The sequence below is a fragment of the Mchenga conophoros genome, linkage group LG22 (genome assembly GCF_057382185.1).
Source record: "Mchenga conophoros isolate Kocher_MC1m ecotype Shallow Benthic linkage group LG22, M_conophoros_male_GT1.1, whole genome shotgun sequence".
NCBI lineage: Eukaryota > Metazoa > Chordata > Actinopteri > Cichliformes > Cichlidae > Mchenga > Mchenga conophoros.
The window spans coordinates 34425430-34453109 of record NC_140546.1 but is presented as its reverse complement, the minus strand read 5'-3'; the positions used below and the strand labels follow the sequence as shown (position 1 = coordinate 34453109).

General features: G+C 41.3%; 3 protein-coding genes across 4 annotated transcripts; all 3 read left to right on the top strand.

Annotated features, from left to right (window-relative positions):
- Positions 1-8701: 8701 nt before the first annotated feature.
- Positions 8702-13719, top strand: LOC146549795 (uncharacterized). The gene is made up of 5 exons (XM_085262272.1): positions 8702-8712; positions 8822-8841; positions 8927-9038; positions 9114-9287; positions 13102-13719. The coding sequence occupies exons 1-5, from the start codon at positions 8710-8712 to the stop codon at positions 13546-13548; spliced, it is 756 nt and encodes a 251-aa protein (XP_085118398.1). The 5' UTR covers positions 8702-8709; the 3' UTR covers positions 13549-13719.
- A 4412-nt stretch (positions 13720-18131) lies between these two features.
- Positions 18132-20597, top strand: LOC146549794 (uncharacterized). 2 transcript variants are annotated; one of them, XM_085262343.1, is made up of 6 exons: positions 18132-18237; positions 18797-18829; positions 18993-19045; positions 19309-19688; positions 19776-19892; positions 20098-20597. In XM_085262343.1, exons 2-5 carry the CDS (start codon positions 18813-18815, stop codon positions 19890-19892), a joined length of 567 nt encoding a protein of 188 aa, XP_085118469.1. In that variant the 5' UTR covers positions 18132-18237; positions 18797-18812; the 3' UTR covers positions 20098-20597. The 2 variants fall into 2 exon arrangements, with proteins under 2 accessions (XP_085118469.1, XP_085118470.1); XM_085262344.1 differs by having other exon boundaries at positions 18204-18342.
- Positions 20598-21145: 548 nt separating this feature from the next.
- On the top strand, positions 21146-27245 carry LOC146549793 (uncharacterized). The gene is made up of 5 exons (XM_085263246.1): positions 21146-21269; positions 21379-21398; positions 21484-21598; positions 21677-21850; positions 26162-27245. The coding sequence occupies exons 1-5, from the start codon at positions 21267-21269 to the stop codon at positions 26777-26779; spliced, it is 930 nt and encodes a 309-aa protein (XP_085119372.1). The 5' UTR covers positions 21146-21266; the 3' UTR covers positions 26780-27245.
- The last annotated feature ends 435 nt before the right edge of the window (positions 27246-27680 follow it).

The window sequence follows — 27680 nt, the reverse complement described above, 5'->3', positions numbered from 1 at the left end:
CATTCTTAGAGACTACAATTGATTGTCTAATTGCTTTTGAAGGTAACATTTTCGTTCACTCAGCTTTTACTCGGGGTTCTTGGCTAGTTTAGCGTTACCATGCTGTCTTGGCGGATGCTTGCTAAGAACCAAAGTTATGATACCAGCTTTATTTTTGGTTGTTTCTGACCGGGATGCAGTTTTCCACTTTACCATTTATGCCATCTTTTGTGCAATAAAAATAATTGCTCATATCCATGCTGTAGACTGCGTCGCTATTTTCCTCCTCTGACACATGAACTGTAATCAGCTGTTTGTCGTGCAAGTGCAAGACCCGATAAGCAGGATTAATAGACAGTCAGAAAAGGAGTTCAAAGGAAGTGGACTATTAGGAGCCCGTTTTCTACAGGAAGCAGTTCTCCATTTCCATTCCTACCTGAAATCACCCCTGTCCCTGGAAATAATTTAACTTCATGGGCACAGTATGCACTCAGTTAAATTTCTTGCATGTAAATTCAGCTAAGCAGCCAAGCCAACAAAGCAGACGTCACACACACAAGAGTGTCTGCTAGTGATGGCCCATTTGAAGCTGAAGCTCTGGCACATGTGTCAAAAAAGAAAAAAAAAAAGGAAAAAATATGAACACATTGCTTCAGAAACACTGAGCTGAAGCTTGGTTCGTCTGAACAGAGTCATGTGATCAATGATGTCCCGAAGCTTCATTTGGCACGTCACTGCTTCAGTACCCAATTCAATGGTTTATAACAGGGGTGCCCAATCCCGGTCCTCGAGAGCTACCGTCCTGCAGCTTTTAGATGCATCCTTGTTCCCCAACACCCGAATCAAATGAATGGCTTGTTATCAGGCCTTTGCCAAACATGATGGCATGCTGAAGAGGTAATCAAACCATTTGATTCAGCTGTGTTGAATCATTGGCAGGATTTGTGTTGTGTTTTGGTGATTTTCTGTGTTATTTTTGAGGTAGTGAACCAGTGTGTGACATATTTAGAGACATGGAGCCAGACGCTCTGCCTACTCCTAAATAAAAACCAGTTCATCAGCAATTCTGCTTCCAGGGCCCTATTTCAGGAAGCCGGTTTAGTGCAAACTCTGAGTAAGTATACCCTGAGTTAACGAAAACTCTGGGTTTTCGGTTTCACAAAGCGAGTTTAGATTCATTCTGAGTGAGTCACTATGACGACACACTCCGTGAAGCTAACCTGCCCCCTAGCAGGTTTACTTCAACTAACCCTGACGTTCTCCGCCTCTTTGTCAGAAACCTGACTGTAGGAAGTGTCAGACATGGCGTGCTCCTTCCTTGAAGAGCCAGTAGATGTTGAAGCCCAAATTCTCCGCAGAGCTCTCCGCCGGGAGAGAGTGATTAGAGCGCGTTCGGACATTTTATCATTTCCTGATGATTTTCTGTGTGAACGTTACAGTTTTTCAGCACAATCTATAATTTATTTGAATAACATCCTCAGGCCTAATATTGCTCATGTGACACATCGTGGACATCCTCTCAGTTCTGTGCATATTATTTGTATTGCACTTCGGTTTTTTGCAAACGGGAGCTTTCTGTATAATATTGGTGACGCTGAGCACGTTTCCAAGGCTACCGTCTGTCGGGCAGTCAGGAATGTTACAGTTGCACTGAAACGTCTCCTGTACGTTTTTCATATTTATATCCTGTTCATAGCCTGTACATAGCTTGTACTCACTACAGCCTTTACATACTTAGTTATAGAATATTCACAACATACTTCATACCGTGTACATTATAACATACCATAATAGACCCATTTCTGTAGTATACTTACATATCTATACTATTGCTAATATATATTGTAATATATCTATATCACTAAAGCACTTCTGGATGGATGCAAACTGCATTTCGTTGCCCTGTACCTGTGCATGTGCAATGACAATAAAGTTGAATTCTATTCTATTCTATTCTACTCGTTTGTGGTGTTCCCCGGTCATAGACCCACAAGATTTATCAAAGAGGGATGCCACAAAATTGCAGGTATCAGGATGAACAAAACTTAATTCATGATGTGGTGATACTTGAACTACTACTTAAATTTTACATTTATTCTCACGGTTCCCAGGCGTGATTGGCTGTATAGATGGCACTCACATTCCAATCATTGCTCCTTCAGTAAATGAAGGAGACTATGTGAACAGGAAGTCTTTCCACAGCATTAATGTGCAGGTACATAGTTCCCTGTAGCATTTCAAACTAACAAATTATTTCATTATAGTAATGGATGCTAATTCGTGTTCTCTGCACTGTGAAGATCATATGTGATGCTGCCAACATTATCACAAATGTGGAAGCCAACTGCTCAGCCTCTGTGAGTGGTGGTGGTGGAGGACCCCCACCTGTTTTTCGGGCCTCCGCTTTTTTTCTGTTGGCTATAACGGGTCACATTTGAGAATATAGAGTAAGCAAATATGTACTTGTAATGTGCTCAGATAATTTCAATAAGTGCTTACAGAGGGGAAATTAATGTAGCCTCTAACTGCAATTGATTTACATCGGACAAACAGACCAAGCACTATGGCTCATAATACAATTACACCTTACCTGTTTGGACTATATTTTTATATTTCATTTTTACTTGCTGCCAGGAACGTTTGGGGCCTGTTGGGTTGCACCTGCGCTCACATCACATCACAAAATAAAATGTATGAAATACAAAATAAAATGAAATAAAATAAAATAACGTGTTAAATGGGTGGAAATCCCTAGATCAATGTTTAAATTAACACTCACGCATTGACTCTGTCGGCTATGTTTTGCCATGCATGCTCCCTTTCTTTTGCAGCTGAGGCTGTGTTACTTTTTTTCCGCAAAATTTGCATGTTATCTGCATATACTGCCATCAGAATTTCGGCCTCAAGCGCTGTGAAATACATTGACCGCGCCTTCTTTCCCTCCGTCTCCATGGTGACTCGCTTAATCTGTGCTCCACTAATCAGGGCTTTATGTATCCTCGTGCGCGCGCTTAACTTGGGGTTAAAGCAACTCCGCGTTGACTGAACTAATTGTTATCAGCCTTTCTGAAACCGAATATTCCGAGTTGGACAGTTCGGGGTTACTCAACCCTGAGTATCGTTTTTCACTCTGAGTTTTCTAAACCGGCTTCCTGAAATAGGGCCCTGGATGAAGTAATGTGAGGGGCTACGCATCGATAGTAGAAACATTGATCGGCAACCCTTTGATTGGTCGGCGAAAATGTCGAAGGAGCGCGCTCAGTATTTTTCGGCAGCAGAGCAAGAACTCTTTATTGAGGGATTTCAGGAGTTCCAGAGTTTAATTAAAACGCAAGGGAACACTGCAAAGGCTGCAAAAGCAAGGAGAGAGGGCTGGCAGAAAGTTGCTGACAAATTAAACACGTAAGTAATTCATTATATTATATGACATTATACCATATTATATTATATCATATTATATTATATTACATTATATCCTCTTTCACATTAGAGCCACAACAGGACCCACTAGAACATGGGAACAAGTAAAAGTGAAATATAAGAATATTCTACAGAATGGTAATATTCATCACTTATATTGCTTTTAGTCTCTTGAAAAGAGACCCTGAAACAATCTGTTTGGTTGTGTATAACAGCAACCAAGAAAAGGGCAGAGCAAAAAAAGACAGGTGGTGGTCCTGCACCCCCTCGTCACACCCCGGCAGAGGAGCTGGCCCTAGGGTTGAATGCCACCAGACCCATTGTTGAGGGCATCCCTGGGGGCAGCTCTTCCTTAGACCAGCAGCCGGGGTGCAGTAGCAGCAGCACCTACATAACTGGTAAATGAGCTCATAATTCTATTTGTAGAATGTAAAATATTTGGTTGTTGCCTTAATTAACATGCTTTTTGTACTTTGACATTTATTGACATTGTGGGTTTTTTGTGTGTAGTTTTACATGACACTCCATCACTTTTACCTGTTCCCATGCAAGGGGTGACTGAAGCATGCACAGTAAGTTGGGAGATATATATATATCTTTCTTTTTTCAATTATTTAGACCAATAGGCTGTACCACATCCCTTTGTAACACCATTTTGTTTCCATTGCACAGGACAGTGACGCAACCCTGTCAGATGACTGTGGTTTAGAGGAAGTCCCTGTAAGTTCATGCATAATTTGGCCTGAATTTCCATCTAATTGTGTACTGCTATGTGTTTCTGACTGCAGTATGATTTGCAGGCCAAGAGGCCGGCAGAGAGGCCTGATACAAAGGTGGGCAGTGTTGTAATTAATTTTACTTCCTATATGACATGTATTGACCGTTAAATGTTGTTTCTACAATTGAAACAGGGTGACATTCGTTTGCTCTATAAGAGCAGTCTCCAGCAAAAAATGGAGTATACTGAGCTGAAGAAACCAAAGCTCCTAGGTGAAATCGAACTTCAAGCTCTAATGAGGCAAAAACTTCAACTAGAAATCGAGTTGCTTCAAAAGGAACTTCAGAGCAGTGGCGGAGCGGGGGGGTGGCTTACTGGGCTTAAGCCCGGGTTGTTTTTTCAGAAGCCCGGGGTCTTTTGGAGTGTCATTTTTTCATAGTTAGATGCCTGGCTGACAACTGTATAAAACAAAAACTACACACAATATTCGAAGCACATAGTGCACACTGTGGGAATTTACGACTGTGTGTAAATCCCCCCTAATATTGGTATGATCCGAGCTCAGACACTAAGCGACTGAGCGAGGGGGCGGGGCAGCTGCTGCCTGCGCGTGCGCTGTTGGAGAAGCGCAGCCAGGCAGACAGAGGAGAGCTGAAGTTTGAGCAGGTACCAAAGCAAATCATTCGTACTGTACCAATAATGTAAATATGACGGTGTATCACGAAAGATTGATATCAAACTGATCATTTGACCCATGTTAAGTTACTTGCTCTTCAAGTGAATCAACAAATGGCAACATGAAAAGCCGAACAACAACACTGCTGTTTTTTTAGAGAGTCTTAGCTTACATGTGTGTTTATTTCATATTTTCAGTTGTTACCCTCCACGGCTAAATAAATCGGTTTCAGTAATGCACTGATATACAAGAATGGACATAAGGAGCTTCTTTCAAAGAAAAAACTCAGGTAGATGTTATTTTATATATTGTACTTTGTATGTTGTTCAGTATATTCCTATGCAAAACAAAAATTTCAACACACAGCAGTATATTGACAGTTGAAACCAGATATTTACACTTTATGGAAAACACAAGAACATTTTTTTACTGCACAACATCAGTTTAGAGTAAACTTGTTTTGTTTTGGATAAATAAATATTGAAATATCTTTTGAATTAGTTAAAGGTCAGAATAAAGAGAGACAGAGCTTTCTATTTTTTATCTCTTTCATCAAATTTAGGAGTACATATACACTAAGTTTATTGTTAATTAATAAGAAAACTCCAGACGATTCCATTCTGAGCTGAAGAAGCTTCTGATAGGTTAGTAGAGTCCATGTGAGTAAATTGGTGGCACAGCTGTGGATGCATATAAGGCAAAACACAGAGCCTGTTTCTTTGACATGGGAAAATCCAGAGATATCAACCAAAACACCTGGAAAAGAATTGTGGAGCTCCATAAGTGTGGCTCAGTTTGAATACAATTTGGTGCCATTTGCAATTAAGAAATACAGATAGTTTCTCTCTTTACTCTTAAAGTTAACAAATATGTTTTTATATTTATCAATCTAAAAAAATAAACATTTAGTCTGATTTGATGTTACAATTAAAAAAGTGTTTTTATCTGAAGAGTAATAAATATCTGGTTTCAACTGTATATTTGATGATGTTGGTGTTTGGCTTGATTGTCAGCACAAAGAGGGAGAGAGAGGAGCAGAGAGAGAGAGAGGAGAATGAGGACAGAACAGATGAACAAGAGCAGGTGAGACACACATGTTAGTCAAATGGTTGTTTACCAAAAGTATCACCGTATCATAGGTCCTCATGTATCTCGTACCTAATGTTTCTTTTTAGGTTTGTTATTTTTCAAATTCTACATTTATTAAGTTATGCAGGCTTGTTTTCACAGCAAGGCTAAATAATTATATGAACCTTTCTGAATCTAAATAGTGGACTTCGGTAGAATTAAAAAATAAGTGTAGTGCAGGTTTTAGTGCTACTATCATCTAGTTCTGATTCTGGTTCTGTCTTGGTTAAGTCCTAAGTAGTCCTGATTTTGAACTGTTGTAGTCCTGTTTTAATTCCGAATCAGTTCTGGGTCTGGTTGAATTGGGGTTTAGCCCCGACTTTGTTCTTGCTGCTTAATTTAAAACCTATATGAAGTCCTGCTTTTTTGAACAAAACTCAAAACAGAGCCTATAACCCCCCGCCCCCATCCCACATGCATACTACCCTTTAGGGCTAAGCCCTGGGTGTATCAAATGTCTGCCTCCGCCTCTGCTTCAGAGTAAGTAAAAATACACTTTCATACAGAGCACTATTGATGACCTTGCGTGATACAGTATATATGATTTTTTTTCCAGGCAAATGATGACTGGCTTGTTTTTGATGAGACAGATAAAGATGCTCAAATAAATTTCAATGACAAATATGTTTTGTCATGTTTTTAATATTCGAAATTGTGTTGCACAATTCTGTCCCGTGCAGCTCTGCCACTAGGTTGGTCCAAGTGTACTGGCTGGAGGTCATCATCAGGCTGCACCTCCACCACAGGAGTCCTCTCTTTTCTGATGGTGGCAATGTTGTGCAGTACGGCACATGCAACAATAATGTCACCTGCCCTGTCAGGTGCAACCCTCAGGCTTTTCAGACACTGAAATCTTCCCTTCATTTGCCCAAAGGTCATTTCAATGCGTGCCCTTGTCCTGGCTAGAGCTGCATTGTAGCGGGTTTGTGGCCCAGGGTTGGGGTCAGGGAACGGTGTCATGAAGTACTGCCTGCATGCATAACCCCTGTCTCCAAGGAGAATCCCATCGTAGGCCCCTGTGTAATGGAGGAATGCTGTTATGTTAGGCCCAAAATAAGTATGAAATATCAAAATAAGTCTGTTTTTCTTACCACGCTCAAATAATGTGCATAACCCTGACTCTCTGAAAATCCTCGAGTCATGCACTGATCCAGGCCACTTGGCTTCCACATTTGTGATAATGTTGGCAGCATCACATATGATCTTCACAGTGCAGAGAACACAAATTAGCATCCATTACTATAATGAAATAATTTGTTAGTTTGAAATGCTACAGGGAGCTATGTACCTGTACATTAATGCTGTGGAAAGACTTCCTGTTCACATAGTCTCCTTCATTTACTGAAGGAGCAATGATTGGAATGTGAGTGCCATCTATACAGCCAATCACGCCTGGGAACCGTGAGAATAAATGTAAAATTTAAGTAGTAGTTCAAGTATCACCACATCATGAATTAAGTTTTGTTCATCCTGATACCTGCAATTTTGTGGCATCCCTCTTTGATAAATCTTGTGGGTCTATGACCGGGGAACACCACAAACGAGTACAGGAGACGTTTCAGTGCAACTGTAACATTCCTGACTGCCCGACAGACGGTAGCCTTGGAAACGTGCTCAGCGTCACCAATATTATACAGAAAGCTCCGGTTTGCAAAAAACCGAAGTGCAATACAAATAATATGTACAGAACTGAGAGCATGTCCGCGATGTGTCACATGCGTAATATATGGCCTGAGGATGTTATTCAAATAAATTATAGATTGTGCTGAAAAACGGTAACGTTCGCACAGGAAATCATCAGGAAATGATAAAATGTCCAAACGCGCTCTGATCACTCTCTCCCGGCGGAGAGCTCTGCAGAGAATTTGGGCTTCAACATCTACTGGCTCTTCAAGGAAGGAGCACGCCATGTCTGACACTTCCTACAGTCAGGTTTCCGACAAAGAGGCGGAGAACGTCAGGGTTAGTTGAAGTAAACCTGCTAGGGGGCAGGTTAGCTTCACGGAGTGTGTCGTCATAGTAACTCACTCAGAATGAATCTAAACTCGCTTTGTGAAACCGAAAACCCAGAGTTTTCGTTAACTCAGGGTATACTTACTCAGAGTTTGCACTAAACCAGCTTCCTGAAATAGGGCCCAGGAGAGCAAATGATAAACAAAGTGTTACGGCCCTAGCAGGGCCTCTCTCTCCTGAGGGTGCCTGTGTGGGCGTGTCCCACTACCTCCTGCCTGAGATGCCACCTTTCCCGCCGGTACAGCTGATTCCCATCAGCGATTAAAGGTATTTAAGCCCAGAGCAGGGTGAGCTCTGGGCCAGAGTGCCATTTGTGTGGTTTCCAGCTAGTGAGCTGTGTAGTGTGGTTTCCAGCTAGTGAGCTGCGCTTTCCTTTTGACTTTTTGCTTTATTTGACCAACGCCTGAGTTTTGTTTGTGTTTCTTTTATGGTGATAACGGCTTGTCCGTCTCTTTTAGTTGAATTACTTCAATAAAACTGTTTTATTTAACTGTTTCGCCTCCCTGACTCCTTTTTCTGACTCGGTCACTTTTGTTACTTCCCCCTCACCGCCTAGACCCCCCCCCAGGGGAACGTAACAAAGTGATCAGCGGGTGCATATTAACCTCCACTAGCTATTACTAGGAGAGTTGCTCGCATGCTCTCCCGTGGAGCTGTTTTCTACAGTAGAGTAAGAGTCCCGTGCAGGGCTGGTCTTCTTTAAATCACATGAGGAACCATTTTAAGGCGGAGGCTGTTCGCTCTGTGCTTTCTGTTTCATTCTTAGACTGCAGCAATGGTGAGTAGCAGCTTTTCACTTCTTCACTGTCATCTTCTCTGCCACCAATGATAGTTATTTTATTCTGTCAATATTAAATTAAATATGTTTTCTCTCATGTTCAAAATAGGCTGACCAAGAGCAAAACAGGTATGTCTGCAGATTCTGCTGAAGCCAAAGTTATCAGACCTCTTGTGTTTTTAAATCCCTAACAGCTCACTCATTATCATTTTAGAAAAGAAGAATTTCTGAAAACTCAAGGTTTCAGAGAAAATGCCTACAAGATTATCATGAAGATGGATGACTGGTCTAACATGGCCCCAGGAAGTAAACACTTAGTGGATGAGGTGGGTTAATTTTGGCACCTTTAACACTGTCCTGTTATGTCACTTGTAACATTAAGTAAATGTGTTTTCCCTCAGATTCTTCACAGCATCTTCTTTTTGGGCAAAATCAATAAAATCCCTTTTTCTCCAGAAGAAATAATCTCTGATGGTGATATTTTGAAAGCCTTAAAGGAAAAATTTCCCAGACCTTTTCAATTCTATCTGACTCAGCTTCCCAGACGGAGTCCGTTCTCCTGTGTGCTCGACATGGTAAGATGACTGTTCTCACATTTTCAGTCAATCTGTCAAACTTCCGTTTTAAAGAAAGTAAGAAACAAAGATGGATTTTTGCTTGTTGATTTGAAATTAGATATATTTTGAACTATTCCACTCCATCTCTTATCTAAATAAAAAACATCCAATTGTCCTGCATAGCTAAATAACTCAATAGACTAAACATCTTGATCATATATATATATATATATATATATATATATATAAATAAATATATATATATGAATAAATAAATAATTAGGGGTGCAACGATATTCGTATCGATATTGAACCGTTCGATACAGTGCTTTCGGTTCGGTACGCATATGTATCGAACAATACAACATTTGTAATTTATTTTATCAATTTTCCTTCTGACGATGCTGTCTGTGTTGAGCGCTCAGTGAATCTGTGTTCGACTACTCCGCCTAGGCTGCACTGTCGAGCGCAGATCCACTGAGCGCTCAACACAGACAGCATAGTCAGAAGGAAGAGCGCAGGGCAAGCTAGCGAAACAGAAGTTAAGCTCTACTTGCAACAGGCAAATTGAACCTCATTCGGATCTGGCGTTTGGAATTATTTTGGTTTTCATGTGACGTATGACCCTGAAGGTAAGCGCGTCATGGACTAAAGTAAAACAGTATGTTGGATGTGCCACGCAATGCTCAATTACATGGGTGTGAACTAGTGTGTTAGCGCAGTTAGCTCGTTAACGTGTTGGCCGTCTAGCCCCATGCACGGAGCGATCGGCGGTAGCTCGTTAACGGAGATTTGCCATGTTGTGGCGTTAAGGTCATTTCAACGAGATTAACCTGAAAGCACTAGTGGGAACACAACGAATATGACTGCACATTTACACCGACATCATCCTAGTGCAAAGACAAGTGGAAGCAGACAAAAAAAAGCAAGCATGCTACTAACTTTAGCCGAGTCATTTAGACAGCCGTTAGCACATGATTCTCCTTATGCTGCTGAGAATATAGCCCAGAAGAAGCGGATAGTATAGCTTTTATTTTGGAAAGAGCCATTTCTCTGTAATAAACTCTCTTTTCCAAAGATGAGTGATTCCTCAATCAGATACAGGGCTCGCAATATCGCTAGCCCGACGTCCCGGGGCTAGCGATTTTTTTCAGTCGGGCTACCAAAATCTATCTCTGCCCTGCCCGTCGGGCTATTGTAGGAAAAATATATGTCAATGCTTTTGCATTCTTTCAGAAATGTAGCTGGGTAATTATGTCATTGGCATCGGTGAGCCACTGTCAATGTGACATATTGAAGTCGCGTTTGAATTTGCGCTTGTTTTTTTGCTTTCACTTTGCAATCGTGCGAACTGTGTATAGAGAGCGACAGCACTGATCTGTGAGTGATGATCATTTGTGCACCAATTCCTCTGACATCGTCTTATTAATTGTTAGCTTACTATGCAAACATGACAAGTGAAATCTCCCGCAGCTTAAACATGTGAGAGGTTGATCGCGCAGAGAATCGCTGAGCTTATGTGAGTCCGTGTGTAAAAGCATTTCAGTTCTGCTGAGCCAAATAAGACAGGTCAGGGTGAAGAAGTGACAGCCAAAGAAAAGCTTACCACAAAACGGAGAAGTTATGGCAAATCAGACTATAAGGCAAAAAAAAGTGCAGCTTTATGGTTTCATGGACAAAAGAATTTCTGTGGCTGCGATATGATGAGCTAAATAACCAGGGCTGCACATAAGTGGTCCGCAGGTGCGCATTCGCTGTCAAAATAAAAAACACGCACAAGGGTTAGGGTTAAATTTAAAAACTGTACTTTTGAGTTAAAATATATATTTATAATTTTAATAAATGACAAATTAAAAATGCATGAACATTTTTTTGTATCGAAAAAATATCGAACCGTGACACCAAAGTATCGAACCGAACCGAACCGTGAATTTTGTGTATCGTTGCACCCTTATAGATATAGATATATATCTCTATATCTCTAGATAGATAGAGATATATAGAGATAAATTTTATTTTCCAGTTTTTCCCAAATTATAGAAAGGTGGCTCTGTGCCCTAAGCCTACCTTTGTGTCTAAGGTTAGGGAGTCTACCATTGGAGCTATCAGTTTTTCATCCACCGGCCATTTGCTGATGAGAGCCAGAGGCGGCTTAATTCACTTTGTCCTGTCTGCGCATTATGCATTTAGCTAAACAGGACTCAGGGGTTTAGGAAAAGCAACCAATTCTTTATGTCCTGGGCTACCTCTCATAGAATGAAGCCTATGTCACATCTATGGCACAGGGGCTATTATAAAAGGATGTCTGTGGACCCCGTGTCCTCGAAATTGTTGGTTCGTCTTCGAGAGACGTTGTGGTAGTAGAGCTTCCATGATTGGTCACGCCAGAGGGCACTTCCCACAGTGAGATATCTCACTTGGCTTTTAGAGAAAAGGGGTTACGGATGTCATCAAGCATTTCCATGTGTTAGAGCCCCAATTTAAGCTCAGGATATGAGGCTTGAGGCGACATTTTATCCAGATGACATTTCCTTTCCTTCATGTTTTTGCTTCTTTGGTGAACATAGATCCTTGATATCTTCAGTCTGAAGCTGCAGAGAAATTAAAAAATGCCTCCATAGTATGTAAAAGAATATGAATTCTGCTCTGGTGAACTATGTATGCAGCTTGCCTCTCGCCACATACATAATGCGATTAGGCGGAACGGCGAAAAAATGTTTTAATATACAAGGAATTTCAAAGTAAAGAAGCGGTATAATATGTTGTCAGTTTTTGTCTTAAATAAAAAAGTTATTGTCACACATTATTTAACTGATGTTTTTATGCATAGGGTAATTCATGTTTTGTTTTGCTTTTTTGTCCTTTCACAGCTGACACACCTCAGCAGTCACCCAAGAATTGGACTGACTCTGAAGTAAGCACCTGGCTAAGATCAATTGGAGTGAAGGAACAGTACATAGAAAAGCTCCATGAAGAAGAAGTAAATGGACAAATCCTACTTGCACTAAATGAGGACTTTCTAAAAACAAAAATCTACATGAAGTCAGGGCCTGCTCATTTGATTATTCAGAGAAGAGATGAGCTTATCAACTCCCAGCAAAAATGTCAAGAAAAGAAAAAAACTACTGGTTCCAAAAGAACTGAGTTTGAGGAAAAGAGGAGTCAGAAATTGGTTCAGTCTGTTTCAACAGTAAGTGATGGTCCTCCAGCACAAACTACAGAGACAGAACAAGATGTCTTTGAGGAGAACCACGCTTCTCAGGAACAATGTGTGTTAATCTCAAAGGAAGACTGTAAACCAAGGCCATTTGATCAAGAAGGGATTGATTTTTTATATGTGAAACACAGAATCCTGCAGCCTGAATCAGGTGCTTTTAATCTGATATTGCCATGCCACGAATTTAAGTCTTTTGCTGTAGCTGCTACATTGGATCGCACAAGACTCCAAGCTAAGTTTGCCAAAGAGGTTCTTAAATTTGCAGCTGGTTGTATGAATATCAGATCAAATGGCACAATACACTTTGGTGTGATGGACAGCAAAGAGGATGGAGAATATGTGCACGGTGAGATAACTGGTATCCCTGTAACAGACAAGGATATTTATGTCGATGCTTTGGACTACATTGAAAGGAGTTTCAACTCTGACACAGAACACATACGCCAGTGTGTGCGACCGCCAAGGATCAACTATATATTAAAAGAAATCACAAAAATCTCATGAATTAGAGTCAGATATTTATAAAAATATTACAGTTACAATATAAACAAATGGAAGCTGATCATTTCTAGGATGCTGGTGTAACATTTAGGCTGTATTTGTAACTATTTCCAGATTGTCCTGCTGAAGAATCCAGAGAACGAAGAGCAAATAAGAAAGAGTCTGCAAGAACTCATCAAAAACCTTGCTCCACTTTTTCTGGTCTCCTCCACCATCTGCATTTCCCAGAAATCCAAAACCGACCAAAATTCAGAGAGGTACTACGGAGTCTCCATGTCCACCAACGGTCCTAACCCGGGGAAAATTGTGATTGCTGCCTCCTGTCTTAGCAAATGGGATGAATATGTATCTGGTGCAGTGATGACCTATTATCCAAAAAAGGTCAAGAAAGATTACTTTGATGGAACCATTGAAGTACCTGGAAACATCAGGTGTGAGGCATTTAATCTCAGTAATGATGAAAAAATGAACCCTTGCAGATCATGTCACAATTTGTTTGGCTTGAACACAGACGACACCAAAGACTGGCCTTTGGTAACTGTGCTGAACCCGAGAGCCTGAGCAACTTGCTTACAAATGAGGAAGAAGTTAAAAATAAAACATGTGCACGAACACTCAGCTGAAAACAGGCAGAGAGCAGATGAAGAGGTTGGTAAGGATCTTATGAATGTGTTGCGAACAATTCAGTTTAAGACATGGACAGGAGAATTTTACACCCCAGAATCATAAGGTGCAGAGGTGACCTGATACATCTGCTTTGGTCTGATTCTGATGAATAAATGATGCTCTGACAGAATGAGTGTGGATTTGCTCAAACTGTTTACTCTCCAGCTCCGTATAATGTGCTTGTTAGAAATTATATGTAATAATAAAATCAGGCTTCTACGTTTTAAAATGCAATATGAAGGATGCGAGACAGCAATTATTGGGAAGAAACACCTTTATACTGGTCTATACCCAGGATGCACATGAAGTAAAAACAACAAAACCATTTTTTCCTTTTATGATCCCATCTATAACCTCTTTCATAAGCGCTACACATGTAGTTATAATAGTTGTAGCATGCTTCGAGAAGCTGGTCAGGGACTTCATCTGCTCTGCACTACCCGACTCACTGGACCCTCTACAGTTCGCATACCGCCACAACAGGTCCACTGATGATGCCATAGCCCTGACACTACACACTGCCCTGTCACACCTGGAGAAGAGAGACACGTATGTGAGAATGCTGTTTGTAGATTACAGCTCAGCATTCAATACCATCGTTCCCTCGAAGCTGGACAGGAAACTGCAGGATCTAGGACTGAGCAGCTCCCTCTGCAGCTGGATCCTTAGCTTCCTGTCTGACAGACGCCAAGTGGTCAGACAGGGCAGCATCACCTCATCCCCCATCACACTGAACACTGGTGCTCCACAGGGGTGTGTACTGAGCCCTCTCCTGTACTCACTCTACACCTACGACTGCACGGCCACTAACAACTCCAACATCATTGTGAAGTTTGCGGACGACACTACAGTGGTGGGTCTTATCACCAACGGTAATGAGACGGCTTACAGGGAGGAGGTCAGCGCCCTGACCCACTGGTGTCAAGACAACCATCTCACCCTCAACGTCGCAAAGACAAAGGAGTTGATAGTGGACTTCCGGAGGTACAGAGAAGTACACACCCCCATCACCATCAGCGGTGCTGCTGTGGAGAGAGTGAGCAGCTTCCGGTTCCTTGGAGTACATCTGGCTGAGGATCTTACGTGGTCAGTACACACAAACAAAACAGTGAAGAAGGCGCAGCAGCGCCTTAATTATTTAGTTACTTTTTAAAAACCCAATTTACAACCTGAATAGGTGATAAAAAGATAGATCTTTCAGCCCAATTCTACTTTTTCTGCATAATCCATCATACAAAATGTAATCAAGTGGAAAAATCTCTTTTTTAACTTTATGCATCAAGCAAAAATTTAATTATATGCAACATTCTCTGACTTGAATAAATTAGTTTAACATTGAAACCCATTTTCTGCACATTCCAGCACATAAAATAAAATATTTTTTGTGTTTACACTCAGTCTTTCAAATAGATGCAAGTAAAACACAGCAGAAAATAAATAACATCAAAGACTAGCGGTCCTGTTGCTCTATTTTCTTTTTTTTTTTTTTTTTTTTTTTTTTTTTGCCTGTCCCGTTTGGCTCTTTTGCATCAGAATTGTTGTCTAAAGGCAAAGAAAGATGCCCAACGGATTTACTTTACCAAACTGACCATCCCAGCCTTGCCGTAATGGTCCATTTGATTCACCTTTTATTGTTTATTTTATTTTCACTTATTGAATACGGGACAGACTTGACTGGGGGAAAGAAGAGGAGAAAGAAAGAGGGAAAGAGAAACAGCTGAGAAGAGGGACGGGGGAGAAGGGCAAAAGACAAAAACCAACAGAACGGGCAGAGAAAAAAAATGCATATATCAATCACCTGGGTCACCTGCTGAGAAAGAAAAAAGAAAGCAAGCAGAAGAGAACAAGAGTAATAGAATAAACAACATCACAATGATATATGGGAATATGACAGTAAATACTAAATGTTAAACATTATTGTGCAGCACATAAGATCAACAGAACACAGTGTGCTTTGAGGTAGGAGCCAAAAAGGGTGTAGTTTGTGGGTGTGATCACCTGTGTGTACACCTGTGAGCATGGACGCGCTTGTTTTTTGTTTTTTAAAAGGTTCCTTCATGTAATAATCTGCTAGAGGGTGTGGGGGGGCCACAGCCCCGTCCTCCAGGGCGTGAAGCAGGTGTGGAGGAGATCAAAACTCCAGACATCCAGAGGCCCCCAGAACACAAGAGACCAAGGAAGACCAACAGAGGGGCAGCTGCGCCACTGTTCCAGAAAGAGCTGAGGAGAGTCCCAGATGAGGGCTCACTCAGCAGCCGCGGAGCAGAAGCCAAGTGGAGTTGCAGTGACGCGCCCGTGAGCTCCGCCGGCAGCCAGCTGCGCCTGAGTGACCGAGCCCCAGGCCGAGAGGCCGGGGGCACCCCACCTCCGAAGTGGCCCGAGCGAGCCCCAGGCTCCAGGCCCCGATAAGCGGCCGCCAAGGAGTGAGCCGGTGTGTACCTGGACGCCCATCCCCGGACACAAAGAACCACCAACGCACCGATGTCTGAGGGGGTCCGCCACTGGCAGGGGAAGTGGTGGTAGGGGGAGATAGGCCTCCAAACCTTGGAGGGCCTGAGGTGTCCCCAGAGAGGTGGCGCCTGACACCCAACCTAACATATAGACACAGACATACAGGCACACACAGATACAAACATCCATTCCCACCCTCATGCTCTCATATGCACTTACTCCACACTCAACCAACGTGGAGACAGACATAAAGAGACGTTGTACACACGATCACACTCCCCAAGCGTACTCTACAAACCGGGTCTAGGTACCCTTGCCCCTGGAGGAGGGAACTGCACCCAGACCCAGGTGGTGTTTCCCTTTTCCCTGCGGTGGGGGGAGGCAGACCGCCCCGACTCCGCAGCAGCAGGAAGGCTCCACACTCCAGACCGCAGTCGGACAGCCAACTCCTCCTCCTAGTCCTAGCCCCCCTGCTCCAGCAGGTCGCAGAGACCTGTTGCTCTATTTTCACCTGTATAGCAGGAGTGGGGTAGGCGGAGGTTTATCCTGGTGCAGGTGTGCCGCAGCGGTCAGTGGAAGAATCCACGAGTTTCTCTGTGAGTTTCCCATTACGTCGTTGCGCACTCGGTGCTTGCTTGGAAGTTTAGGGGGTTTTTTTCGCTGTAAAAAGAAGTTTTCTTCCCACGCACAGCGGACACTAATGTTTTTGTCACTTTTTATGGAATCAAACTCAAAGTAAGGTCAGTACTTCCACGCTTTAAATGCTGCACGCTCATACTCTCTCCCACAATCGAAATGTGATCCATTGTTGATCTGCACACAGCTGTTATCACTAACGGTGCACTCGCTTACGTCACTGTCGTGACGCAAAAAATCACGGTTTTAGTAATGCAGGAACGCTGCGTTCCTGCGGGAAAGTAACGGTAATCTAATTACTGTTTTTGCAATAGTAATCCCTTACTTTACTCGTTATTTGAAAAAAGTAGTCAGATTACAGTAACGTGTTACTGCCCATCTCTGGTCTTCGTGACATGCTGATTGAATTAGAATAGCAGACTGGATGCGTTAAAAGGAGGGTGATGCTTGAAATCATTGTTCTTCCTGTTAACCATGGTTGCCTGCAAGGAAACACGTGCAGCCATCATTGCATTGCATGAAAAGGGCTTCACAGGGAAGGATGTTGTAAGTAATCAACCCAAATCAACCATTTATCTCTTCATCAAGAGGTTCAATTGTTGTGAAGGCTTCAGGGCCCCCAAAAAATCCAGCAAGCACCAGGACTGTCTCCTAAAGATGAGTCAGCTGCGGGTTCGGGGTGCCACCAGTACAGAGCCTGCTCAGGAATGGCAGCAGGCAGGTGAGAGTGCATCTGCACGTAAAATGAGGTGAAGACTTCTGTGGGATGGTCTGGTGTCAAGAAGGGCAGTAAAGAAGCCTCTTACCTCCAAAAAAAACAGCAGGGACAGACTGATATTCTGCAAAAAATTACAGCGAGTGGACTGCTGAGGACTTGGGTAAAGTCATTTTCTCTGATGAAGCCCCTTTCTGAATGTTTGGGGAATCTGGATGTGACCCCAAAGGACCCAACACGACGCACAAGCTTGTGTTATTGCTTTTTATTTTATTTACAGTATCACTGTGGACACTGTGTCCTTCAGCAATTTGCAGTGTTCACTGCTCCAGCAGCTCTCTCCTCCTCTCCGGCCTGGCCGCTACTGAAATAGGGAAGGCATGATTAGATGATGCTTGCCGGCTGTGAAAACCTGCCTTCCCTGACACCACACGCCTAACCTACTGCTCCGCCGTTGTATCTTTCTGCCGCAGCAACGAAAGTCTTATTGATGCTTTTTTAGCATAGTTATAATATTGTTATAGTTATAGTATCATTATAGATTTATTGTTGTAGTTATTTTTAGGGGCACTTTTGCTTGTGCAACCCCCCAAAAGGGTCTAAACTCGCTTATGCAAAATACAAATAGGGGCTGGTTCAAGACTTTTGCACAGTACTGTGAATCACAACGGTTGATGAGCACGTGAAGGCAGCACAGTCAGTAGTGGTACCGAGTCTGTTGTTACTGATACCACAGCTGCTCCCGACAGGACAGAAAACGTCAGTGTGCGTCCGTAAACCCGGTAACTACTCTCAGCTGAACCTTTCTGATACTCGTTATTAGTAATGAGTGGTTTTTTTCGCGTGACTTTCTCTCGGCTTGATAAAGGGCTGTGTAGAAAGCTCTGGTACGTAACGACTAGCTTCATTTTTAAAGCGCTGTCTCAGTGAAGTGAGGCTGCTGCTGCTTGTTTGTGCGAGTTTTTAATGAAGCAATGTTTTCAGTCCGTTTGTTACTCGCTTGTGTTTCGGCTTGTGTTTACATAAATAACTTTACATTATCACAGAACAAGAAAGCGCTTTGTTTGTCACGTTCACCTTAGTTTCGTTTTTAAACGTAATCATACAGTGTTGAGGCTAAGAATAAATATTCCGAGTGAGAAGCAAATAACAGAAAAAAGACATTTTATTTAATGCTATTTACTACAGACAATGTAAATTATATTTGAAAAGGATTTTTTTTTTTTTTTTTTACAATACTTTTTATGGAGCAGTTTTCTTTTAAGTCCCAAACATGTTTAAGTAGAATTAATGTGAAGTTGGATTTTCCATGACTGTTTTGACAATCACCTGTTTTTCTAGGTGACTGAGGGCTGAAATGGCTGTATGTGCAAGGTATCTACATATCAGAAGACAAATGTGCAGGGATGTCATGTTTAGTGCTTACAGACACCACACTGCATTTTGGGATTTCATAGATAGTGTTGTGATACTTTGTAGTTTCCAGTGATCACTGTCACGCTGATTCATTTTACTGTAACCTTTTTATTTCTTTCAGTGCACATCATTCTCTTGTTATGCCAGATCTGCAGCAGTGTGAGAGGGCAGAAGGTAACGGCATGCTTTTCGGTCTGATGGCATAATAGTTACAAAAAACCAATCTGTATCTTTTTTCCTTTATCGCAATAATTTTTTAGCCTAAGGGTAAAAATCTGTTCCGGTAGGGTCTCAAACTGTGGTCTTCAGTGAGTTCAGCAAAATGATTCACGTCAGCCTTTGTTGTCTTTTTACTGAAGAAAGCCTTCCCTTTGTGCACGTGGACAGTAGTCCGAGCATATGAGATCAGTGAGCTCATCTTCTCTGCTTATTTCCAGGTATAAAATACCTGGAATGGGTGTCAGATTTTGTTTCCAAATACAAAAACAAGCATTTAAGCTTGAAGAATCCAGCTGGTGCCATGCTGAGGATAGCAGGGCTGGAGGACACCATGTACAGAGGGAAACATGATGAAGTGAACGGCTGGGGAAAATTCTACCTCCCCAAAATCGTAAACATGCAGGTCATCGGTGTGGTGGAGGGCACCTCGTGTCCATGTGACGAGCTCGTGCTGATGACCTGTGAGGACAAAAAGCTGTACGCCTACGATGGAGAGGAGCTGCATCTGGTGGCTTCCAGTTTCCAGCAACTACATGACAAAGACATAGAGTATCCAGCATCCAAGAGCTACTACAATGGAGAGGCCTTCAAAGATATGGTGAGAAGTTCGAGTGTTAAGAATAAGACCTGCTGGTAGAGATCGATCACCTGACAGGTTCTTTGTATTGTGTTATCTTCTGTTTAGACTGAAAAGGACTGGGAAGCAGTGAAGATGGGAGGCGTGGGGAGGAAACTGGAGGGAGAGCATCAAAAGCTGGTGAAGGAAACCAAGTCGGCGTTCTTAAAAAGCCTAAAATCATAGGTGGGTATCCATCCCAGCTTAGAATTAGATCCAGGATTGAAGCCTTTATGTTTGACTGCTCTTTCCTTGTTATTCATCACTTCAGTAAAACACAGCTGGTGTTTGCTGGGATGGAGAAACATGACATGTTGTGTCTCAGAGTGGTTGATGTGGATAATCATTGAGGTTGTTGTTCTCTTAATAATACTTTTTTTTCCTCTTACAGATTCTGGTATTTAGCCAAAAGAGCTTCAGGTTTTTGGCTTCAACAGCATGAAAGCAAACATCATCTTCAGTGGCATGAACCCTCTGACCACATACTAACGCTAAAGCAGAGCTGAATGTGTAAAAATGTTATATTCTCCATGGAATTCTGATCTGTTTTATTTCTCCACCCAGATTGTATTTATTAGATGATAGTATCTGCTAAAGGAGGAAGAAAAGTATTTTTTGATGCTGTAGTTTATTACTGCAAGTTTCACAACATCAACAGGAAGAAAAAAAAACTAATGAAGTATCAGTTACACGTGATAATGACAACAGGAAAACTCCACCCAATCACAGCATGTCTGATAACAGGGCCAGTTTATTCTTAAGTAAATGTTTCACTTCTTGATGTCAGCTGCTCTCTGTGTGACCTTCACTTCTTGCTCCACTGCTCATTTCACCCTCCTTCCTTACACTAACATTAATAAATATGAATACTGAATAATTAAAGTGATCAAAGTTAACACTGTTTGTGTTTTGTGTGGATTATTTTCTGACATTATCTACAGAACACCTGCAGTGTTGTGTGCTGTTTAACAGTACTGCACAATGCTGCAGTGCGTTTGTTCCTTCCTGTTGCAAATTCAGTGAGTGCATCTGAAACTGTGTTTTTATAAACTAAACAAGAGTGAGCATAATAGTACATATTATAAAGGTACTTGTATTCATCTCACTGTTTCATCCATAAATGTACCTGACAGTTACAGTACCATAGAGTAGTTTTAACAGTACTTTAAACATAATGCATTAGAACAATACAAACAACATTAAAGATCACGGGTGTGCAGGGTAAATGGAGCTGTTTTCTTTTTAAAATTATATCTTTATTTGGATTGGACAAGAAAAAAACCATCTGCATAGCAGTATATGAATAACATGGGAACAAAGTCCTTCCAGGTTTTAGATTAACTCCAGGAGAGCAAATGATAAACAAAGTGATCAGCGGGTGCATATTAACCTCCACTAGCTATTACTAGGAGAGTTGCTCGCATGCTCTCCCGTGGAGCTGTTTTCTACAGTAGAGTAAGAGTCCAGTGCAGGGCTGGTCTTCTTTAAATCACATGAGGAACCATTTTAAGGCGGAGGCTGCTCGCTCTGTGCTTTCTGTTTCATTCTTAGACTGCAGCAATGGTGAGTAGCAGCTTTTCACTTCTTCACTGTCGTCTTCTCTGCCACCAATGATAGTTATTTTATTCTGTCAATATTAAATTAAATATGTTTTCTCTCATGTTCAAAATAGGCTGACCAAGAGCAAAACAGGTATGTCTGCAGATTCTGCTGAAGCCAAAGTTATCAGACCTCTTGTGTTTTTAAATCCCTAACAGCTCACTCATTATCATTTTAGAAAAGAAGAATTTCTGAAAACTCAACAAGGTTTCAGAGAAAATGCCTACAAGATTATCATGAAGATGGATGACTGGTCTAACATGGCTCCAGGAAGTAAACACTTAGTGGATGAGGTGGGTTAATTTTGGCACCTTTAACACTGTCCTGTTATGTCACTTGTAACATTAAGTAAATGTGTTTTCCCTCAACAGATTCTTCACAGCATCTTCTTTTTGGGCAAAATCAACAAAATCCCTTTTTCTCCAGAAGAAATAATCTCTGATGGTGATATTTTGAAAGCCTTAAAGAACAAATTTCCCAGACCTTTTCAATTCTATCTGACTCAGCTTCCCAGACGGAGTCCGTTCTCCTGTGTGCTCGACATGGTAAGATAACTGTTCTCACATTTTCAGTCAATCTGTTAAACTTCCGTTTTAAAGAAAGTATGATGCAAAGTGTTTTTTGTCTGGTAAGTCTAAAAAATGGCTGAAAAGTGTGCCTCATACTTCACCCAACAGTGCTCAGAGACTGCTGGAGAACTAGAGACTTGCTTCAGAATTTGTTAGTTAAGGCTAAATCATATCTAAAAGACTCAGTATTGGACATACTTACAGTCTAGGGCTGGGCGATATGACCCAAAATTCATATCTCGATATTTTTTAGCTGGATGGCGATATAAGATATATATCTCGATATATTTTTTTTAAAGCCATAAAGTAAGAACAAAAAGAGAGTTCTTAGTCAAAGCTGTGTCCCAGATGTCACACAGGCACTTTTATTAACATAGAGCAGATGTACATAAAATTTACTCAAAAATAAATTATGAGCATTTATTAAATAATAATGCTCCATAAATAAAAGAAAACAATGTTGTTTTTGTGCATAACAAAAAGCTCACAATTGTGCAGTCAAAATGTAAACTAAAAGACGCTGAGCACAATAACAAAGACAGATTTCACAGCTGCTCTGTTCCCAACTTGTACTGCGTGACTGACAGCCTGGAGTTTGAAATCCGCTTCGCAACCACGTCTCTTAACAGGTGCCATTTATGGTCCTTATACACAGTAAGGTAATATTACGTTGAAGCACAGTACGTATCACTCCGCGAGGCTCAGCCGTAATGCTCCGACAATCCATCAAGCGGTGCAGCTCCGTAGCTTACCAAAGTCGTACTAAAACATTTTTTGACAGATTGCTGAGCGCCGTGTACCACATAAAATCGGTTCGCGGCCATCAAGCACAACCAGAATTAATACATAAGGCGCGCTGTCAACTTTTGAGAAAATGAAAGGATTTTAGTCCGTGCAGCGCCTCTGGGCTGCATGGCGTTAGCGTGGTTAGCTAGCTAACACGTTGACGGTGTCCAGTCCCACGCACGGGTCGATGCGCAGTAACTCGTTAACGGAGATTTGCCGTGTTGATCTTGTCGCATCCGATGGGGGAGGAGGGGGAGTTGTGTTCAGTGAAGGAGAGGCGAGGCCGAGTAACGTTGTAAAGACGAAAGTGGACGAAAGAGAGGCAAACTTGCGGCTCCACAAGTATAATTATAACGTAACATAGACTATATCGATATAAAAGATATTGTCACATCTTATATCTCGTATAAAAATATATCGATATTTTTTAAAAACTCGATATATCGCCCAGCTCTATTACAGTCTTCAGTGCATATATGATGCTGTTGCTGTGTAGCTGCTGGATCTGTTAAGTCAACTCAAAGATTAAATTTAGTATTTCTCTTGACAGCCCAGGAAAAAAGGTTGTTTGCAAAATACGTTTTGAATCAGTAATAACAAAGATGGATTTTTGCTTGTTGATTTGAAATTCAGAGGTGGGTCGAGTATCCAAAAATTGTACTCGAGTAGCATTACTTTAAAATATTATTATTCAAGTAAAAGTGAAAAGTAGTCTTCAAAAAAAGTTACTCAAGTAAGAGTAAAAAAGTACTTGGCGAAAAGACTACTCAAGTAGCGAGTAACTTTAAAATGTCTGATTTATTTTATAAATAAATATCAGACAAACAAAAATAAATAAATATACAAATTTTAGTATTTTCAAAAGGAATATATGTAAAAACATCAACAAAATAAGGCACAACAACTCTAATTTACAGATTTCAGTTTTTCACAACAAAGCTTTTTTCACCAGTATAGTAAATAATATAAGTATATAAACAGTGCAAACAATTTCCAGTGACAAGATATGCTGTAAACTTTATATTCATTTTTGCTCCAATTGGCACAGCAGCCTCAGAGAAAACATTAAAACGAGGCATCTTCAACATATGTACATACAAGGCAGCTCAGTTTACCATAAATTGTATGAATGTGCATTTATTTCTGCATAAATGCACATGCAATATAGAGTATGTTTGGGGAGTGCGACTGTCTGTGCAGTGTCTATTTGTGTCTGTCTACACGTTGGGTGAGTGCCGAGTATTTGGTTGTGTATATGGGGGTGGGAATGCACGTCTGTGTCCGCGTGCGCCTGTTCGTCTGTATCTATATCAGGTTGGGTCTTAGACTCAACCTCTCTGGGTACATCTCAGGCCCTCCAAAGTACGGAGGCCTATCCCCCCTCACCACACTCCCTGCCGGTGGCTGATGCCCTCAGACGTTGGTGTGTTGGTGGTTCTTGTCGACTGGGGCTGGGCACTCATGTATGTACCGGCTCACTCCTGGTGGCCGATTGGCAGGGCCTGGCGCCTGTGGCCCGGCTGGGCCCCTTCCGGGGGGCTGAAGCTCGGTCCTCTCTGGCACAGCTGGCTGCCGGCAGAGCCCGCGGGCATGCCACTGCAACCCCCTCTGGCCTCTGCTCCGTAGCTGCTGGGTGATGTCTCGTTTGGGGCTCTACTCAGCTCTTCCCAGGAGGGTGGCACGGTTCCCCCCCCTTTGGTGGTCCTCCTCGGGTCCTCGTACTCTGGAGCCTCTGGATGTCTGGGGCCTGGATCTCCTCCATACCTGCTTCATGCCCTGGGGGACGGGGCTGTGGCTCCCCACACTCCCTAGCAGATCGTTACATGGAGAAACCTTTGGAATACAAGCATGCTGATCCACACAGGTGTGCATACAGGTGTACACACGGGTGTTCACAGACGCAGACTACACCTTTCTTGGCTGCTGCCTCAAAGCACATTGTGCGTTGTCTATCTTGCGTGCTGCACAATATCGTTTAATATTTAGTAACTATTGATATCTACTGCTAGCTAGTTTATTATGATGGTGCTTTTTTTTTTCTTATTATGTTGCTCTTTGTTGTTTGCTTTCTCTTCTGTTTTTTTTCCATACAGGTGATCCAGGTGTTTTGTTTGTTTTTCTTTCTTTCTTTCTTCCCCCCTTTCTCACCGTCTCTTCTCCCCTCTGGTTTTCTTTCTCTCCCTCTCTTTCTTTCATTCTTTCTCCCTGTCCTATCCCCCAGTCATGTCTGTCCCGTTTGTAGCAACCGAAAATAAAATAAAATAAATTCATAATTATAATAAAGGTCAATCAAATGGACCAATATGGCAAGGCCATGATGATCCACTTGGTAAAATAAATCTGCTTGGCATCTTTCTTGGCCTTAAGACAAAAATTCTGACGGCTAAAGATCCAAATGGGACAAAAAAAAAAAAAAAGTTTAATTTAATTTAATCTAACCCAATAACTTTAATCTCAGCCAAACCGATTTACCCACAAACAAATAAAACACTGAAAAAGCCAAACAATAACATTTTTAAGTTATCAAAGTGACTTATATATCATGTAGTGAAAGACCACGGGGGTTTGAAAACGATGTGTCGGTCGGCTCAGAAATTTGAAGTTTACACAGCTACATTCTCACCTGAAAACATGTTAAAAGTTTTTTTTTTTGCGACCCAGAAAGAGAAATAAGAGTAATATTAAAACTAAGCAGCTGCCGTCATTGTTGGAAACTGGAATTGGCTGGGCTGCACTATGAATTCTGCGATATGGTTTTTCAATTTTGTTGTCCGGGTGGAAAATCGAGAGAAATTCGGGAGAATGGTGGCTCCGGGAGATTATGACGCTATAATTTGAGATACAATAAATAAAATAAGTTTTTGTACAAAGTATCAGTATCAGATCAGTATCATCGATACCACCCTGAATATTACTTGGTATCGGATCGGAAAGGAAATCAGTGGTATCGCACATCACTAGTGTCCGCTACTTTGAAACGCTTGGGCCGCTCTGCCCGCCACAGTTTCAAACTGGTCATGTGACTGCATGGCCACATCTCATTGGTAAAAAAGTACCAACTTTTTAAAGAGTAACGAGTCGAATTTTGCAAATGTAGCGAAGTAACAGTACCGTTTCTTCTTCACAAATGTACTCAAGTAAAAGTAAAAAGTATCGTGCAAAAAAGGTACTTTAAAAGTACATTTTTTTCAAAAACGTACTCAAGTAAATGTAACAGAGTAAATGTAACTCGTTACCACCCACCTCTGTTGAAATTAGATATATTTTGAACTATTCCACTCCATCTCTTATCTAAATAAAAAGCATCTAATTGTCCTGCATAGCTAAATAACTCAATAGACTAAACATCTTGATCAACTATATATTAAAAGAAATCACAAAATCTCATGAATTAGAGTCAGATATTTATAAAAATATTACAGTTACAATATAAACAAATGGAAGCTGATCATTTCTAGAATGCTGGTGTAACATTTAGGCTGTATTTGTAACTATTTCCAGATTGTCCTGCTGAAGAATCCAGAGAACGAAGAGCAAATAAGAAAGAGTCTGCAAGAACTCATCAAAAACCTTGCTCCACTTTTTCTGGTCTCCTCCACCATCTGCATTTCCCAGAAATCCAAAACCGACCAAAATTCAGAGAGGTACTACGGAGTCTCCATGTCCACCAACGGTCCTAACCCGGGGAAAATTGTGATTGCTGCCTCCTGTCTTAGCAAATGGGATGAATATGTATCTGGTGCAGTGATGACCTATTATCCAAAAAAGGTCAAGAAAGATTACTTTGATGGAACCATTGAAGTACCTGGAGACATCAGGTGTGAAGCATTTAATCTCAGTAATGATGAAAAAATGAACCCTTGCAGATCATGTCACAATTTGTTTGGCTTGAACACAACAGAAACAAAAGAGTGGGAGTATGGTAACTGTGCTGAACCCGAGAGCCTGAGCAACTTGCTTACAAATGAGGAAGTTGTTAAAAATAAAACACATGTGCATGAACACTCAGCTGAAAACAGGCAGAGAGCAGATGAAGAGGTTGGTAAGGATCTTATGAGTGTGTTACGAACAATTCAGTTTAAGACATGGACAGGAGAATTTTACACCCCAGAATCATAAGGTGCAGAGGTGACCTGATACATCTGCTTTGGTCTGATTCTGATGAATAAATGATGCTCTGACAGAATGAGTGTGGATTTGCTCAAACTGTTTACTCTCCAGCTCCGTATAATGTGCTTGTTAGAAATTATATGTAATAATAAAATCAGGCTTCTACGTTTTAAAATGCAATATGAAGGATGCGAGACAGCAATTATTGGGAAGAAACACCTTTATACTGGTCTATACCCAGGATGCACATGAAGTAAAAACAACAAAACCATTTTTTCCTTTTATGATCCCATCTATAACCTCTTTCATAAGCGCTACACATGTTATAATAGTTGTAGCAGTTATAGCACTAATTATATTTCTGCATTGTAAAATCTAACTTGTTTCAGTTTAATCCTGTAAAGTCTCAACCATGAAATAATTGACAGAAAACTCAACTGGAGTGCTTATTGAACCTTCTAACAAATAAAATAAATAAAATGCATATGTGAGTTGTTTTGTTTTTTTCCACATCCAGCATTTTTGTGCAATTTATTGTTTTTAACATTGTGTGTCTGCAGATTCTACTGATGAATTTATCAGAGCTGTGACGGGTTTTTAAATCCATAACTGCTCATTCATTTTAGGAGAGCAGAATTTCTGAGAAATCAACAAAAAAAAAAAAACAAAAAAAAAACAAAAAAACTTGAAGGTAGTGATGGCCCGCTTGAAGCTGACGCTCCGGAGCGTGTGTCGAAAAAAACAACACACTGGTTCAGAAGCACTGTGTCGAGGCTTGCTTCGTTTGGCAAAAGTCACGTGACCAGTGACGTCCGAAGCTTCATTACGCACGTAACTGCTTCGGTACCTGATTCAAACAGATATAAGGAAGTGAATCATCCACGGGATTCGTGGAGTGTGTTGATGGTGA

Excerpts from the sequence above, each read along its gene's own strand:
- LOC146549793 (XM_085263246.1), top strand. Across the intron at positions 21,399-21,483 it reads GCTGACCAAGAGCAAAACAG|AAAAGAAGAATTTCTGAAAA; the intron begins GTATGTCTGCAG and ends TTATCATTTTAG. Across the intron at positions 21,599-21,676 it reads GTAAACACTTAGTGGATGAG|ATTCTTCACAGCATCTTCTT; the intron begins GTGGGTTAATTT and ends TTCCCTCAACAG.
- LOC146549794 (XM_085262343.1), top strand. Across the intron at positions 19,046-19,308 it reads GCAGTGTGAGAGGGCAGAAG|GTATAAAATACCTGGAATGG; the intron begins GTAACGGCATGC and ends GCTTATTTCCAG. Across the intron at positions 19,689-19,775 it reads GAGAGGCCTTCAAAGATATG|ACTGAAAAGGACTGGGAAGC; the intron begins GTGAGAAGTTCG and ends TCTTCTGTTTAG.
- LOC146549795 (XM_085262272.1), top strand. Across the intron at positions 8,842-8,926 it reads GCTGACCAAGAGCAAAACAG|AAAAGAAGAATTTCTGAAAA; the intron begins GTATGTCTGCAG and ends TTATCATTTTAG. Across the intron at positions 9,288-13,101 it reads TCTCCTGTGTGCTCGACATG|ATTGTCCTGCTGAAGAATCC; the intron begins GTAAGATGACTG and ends AACTATTTCCAG.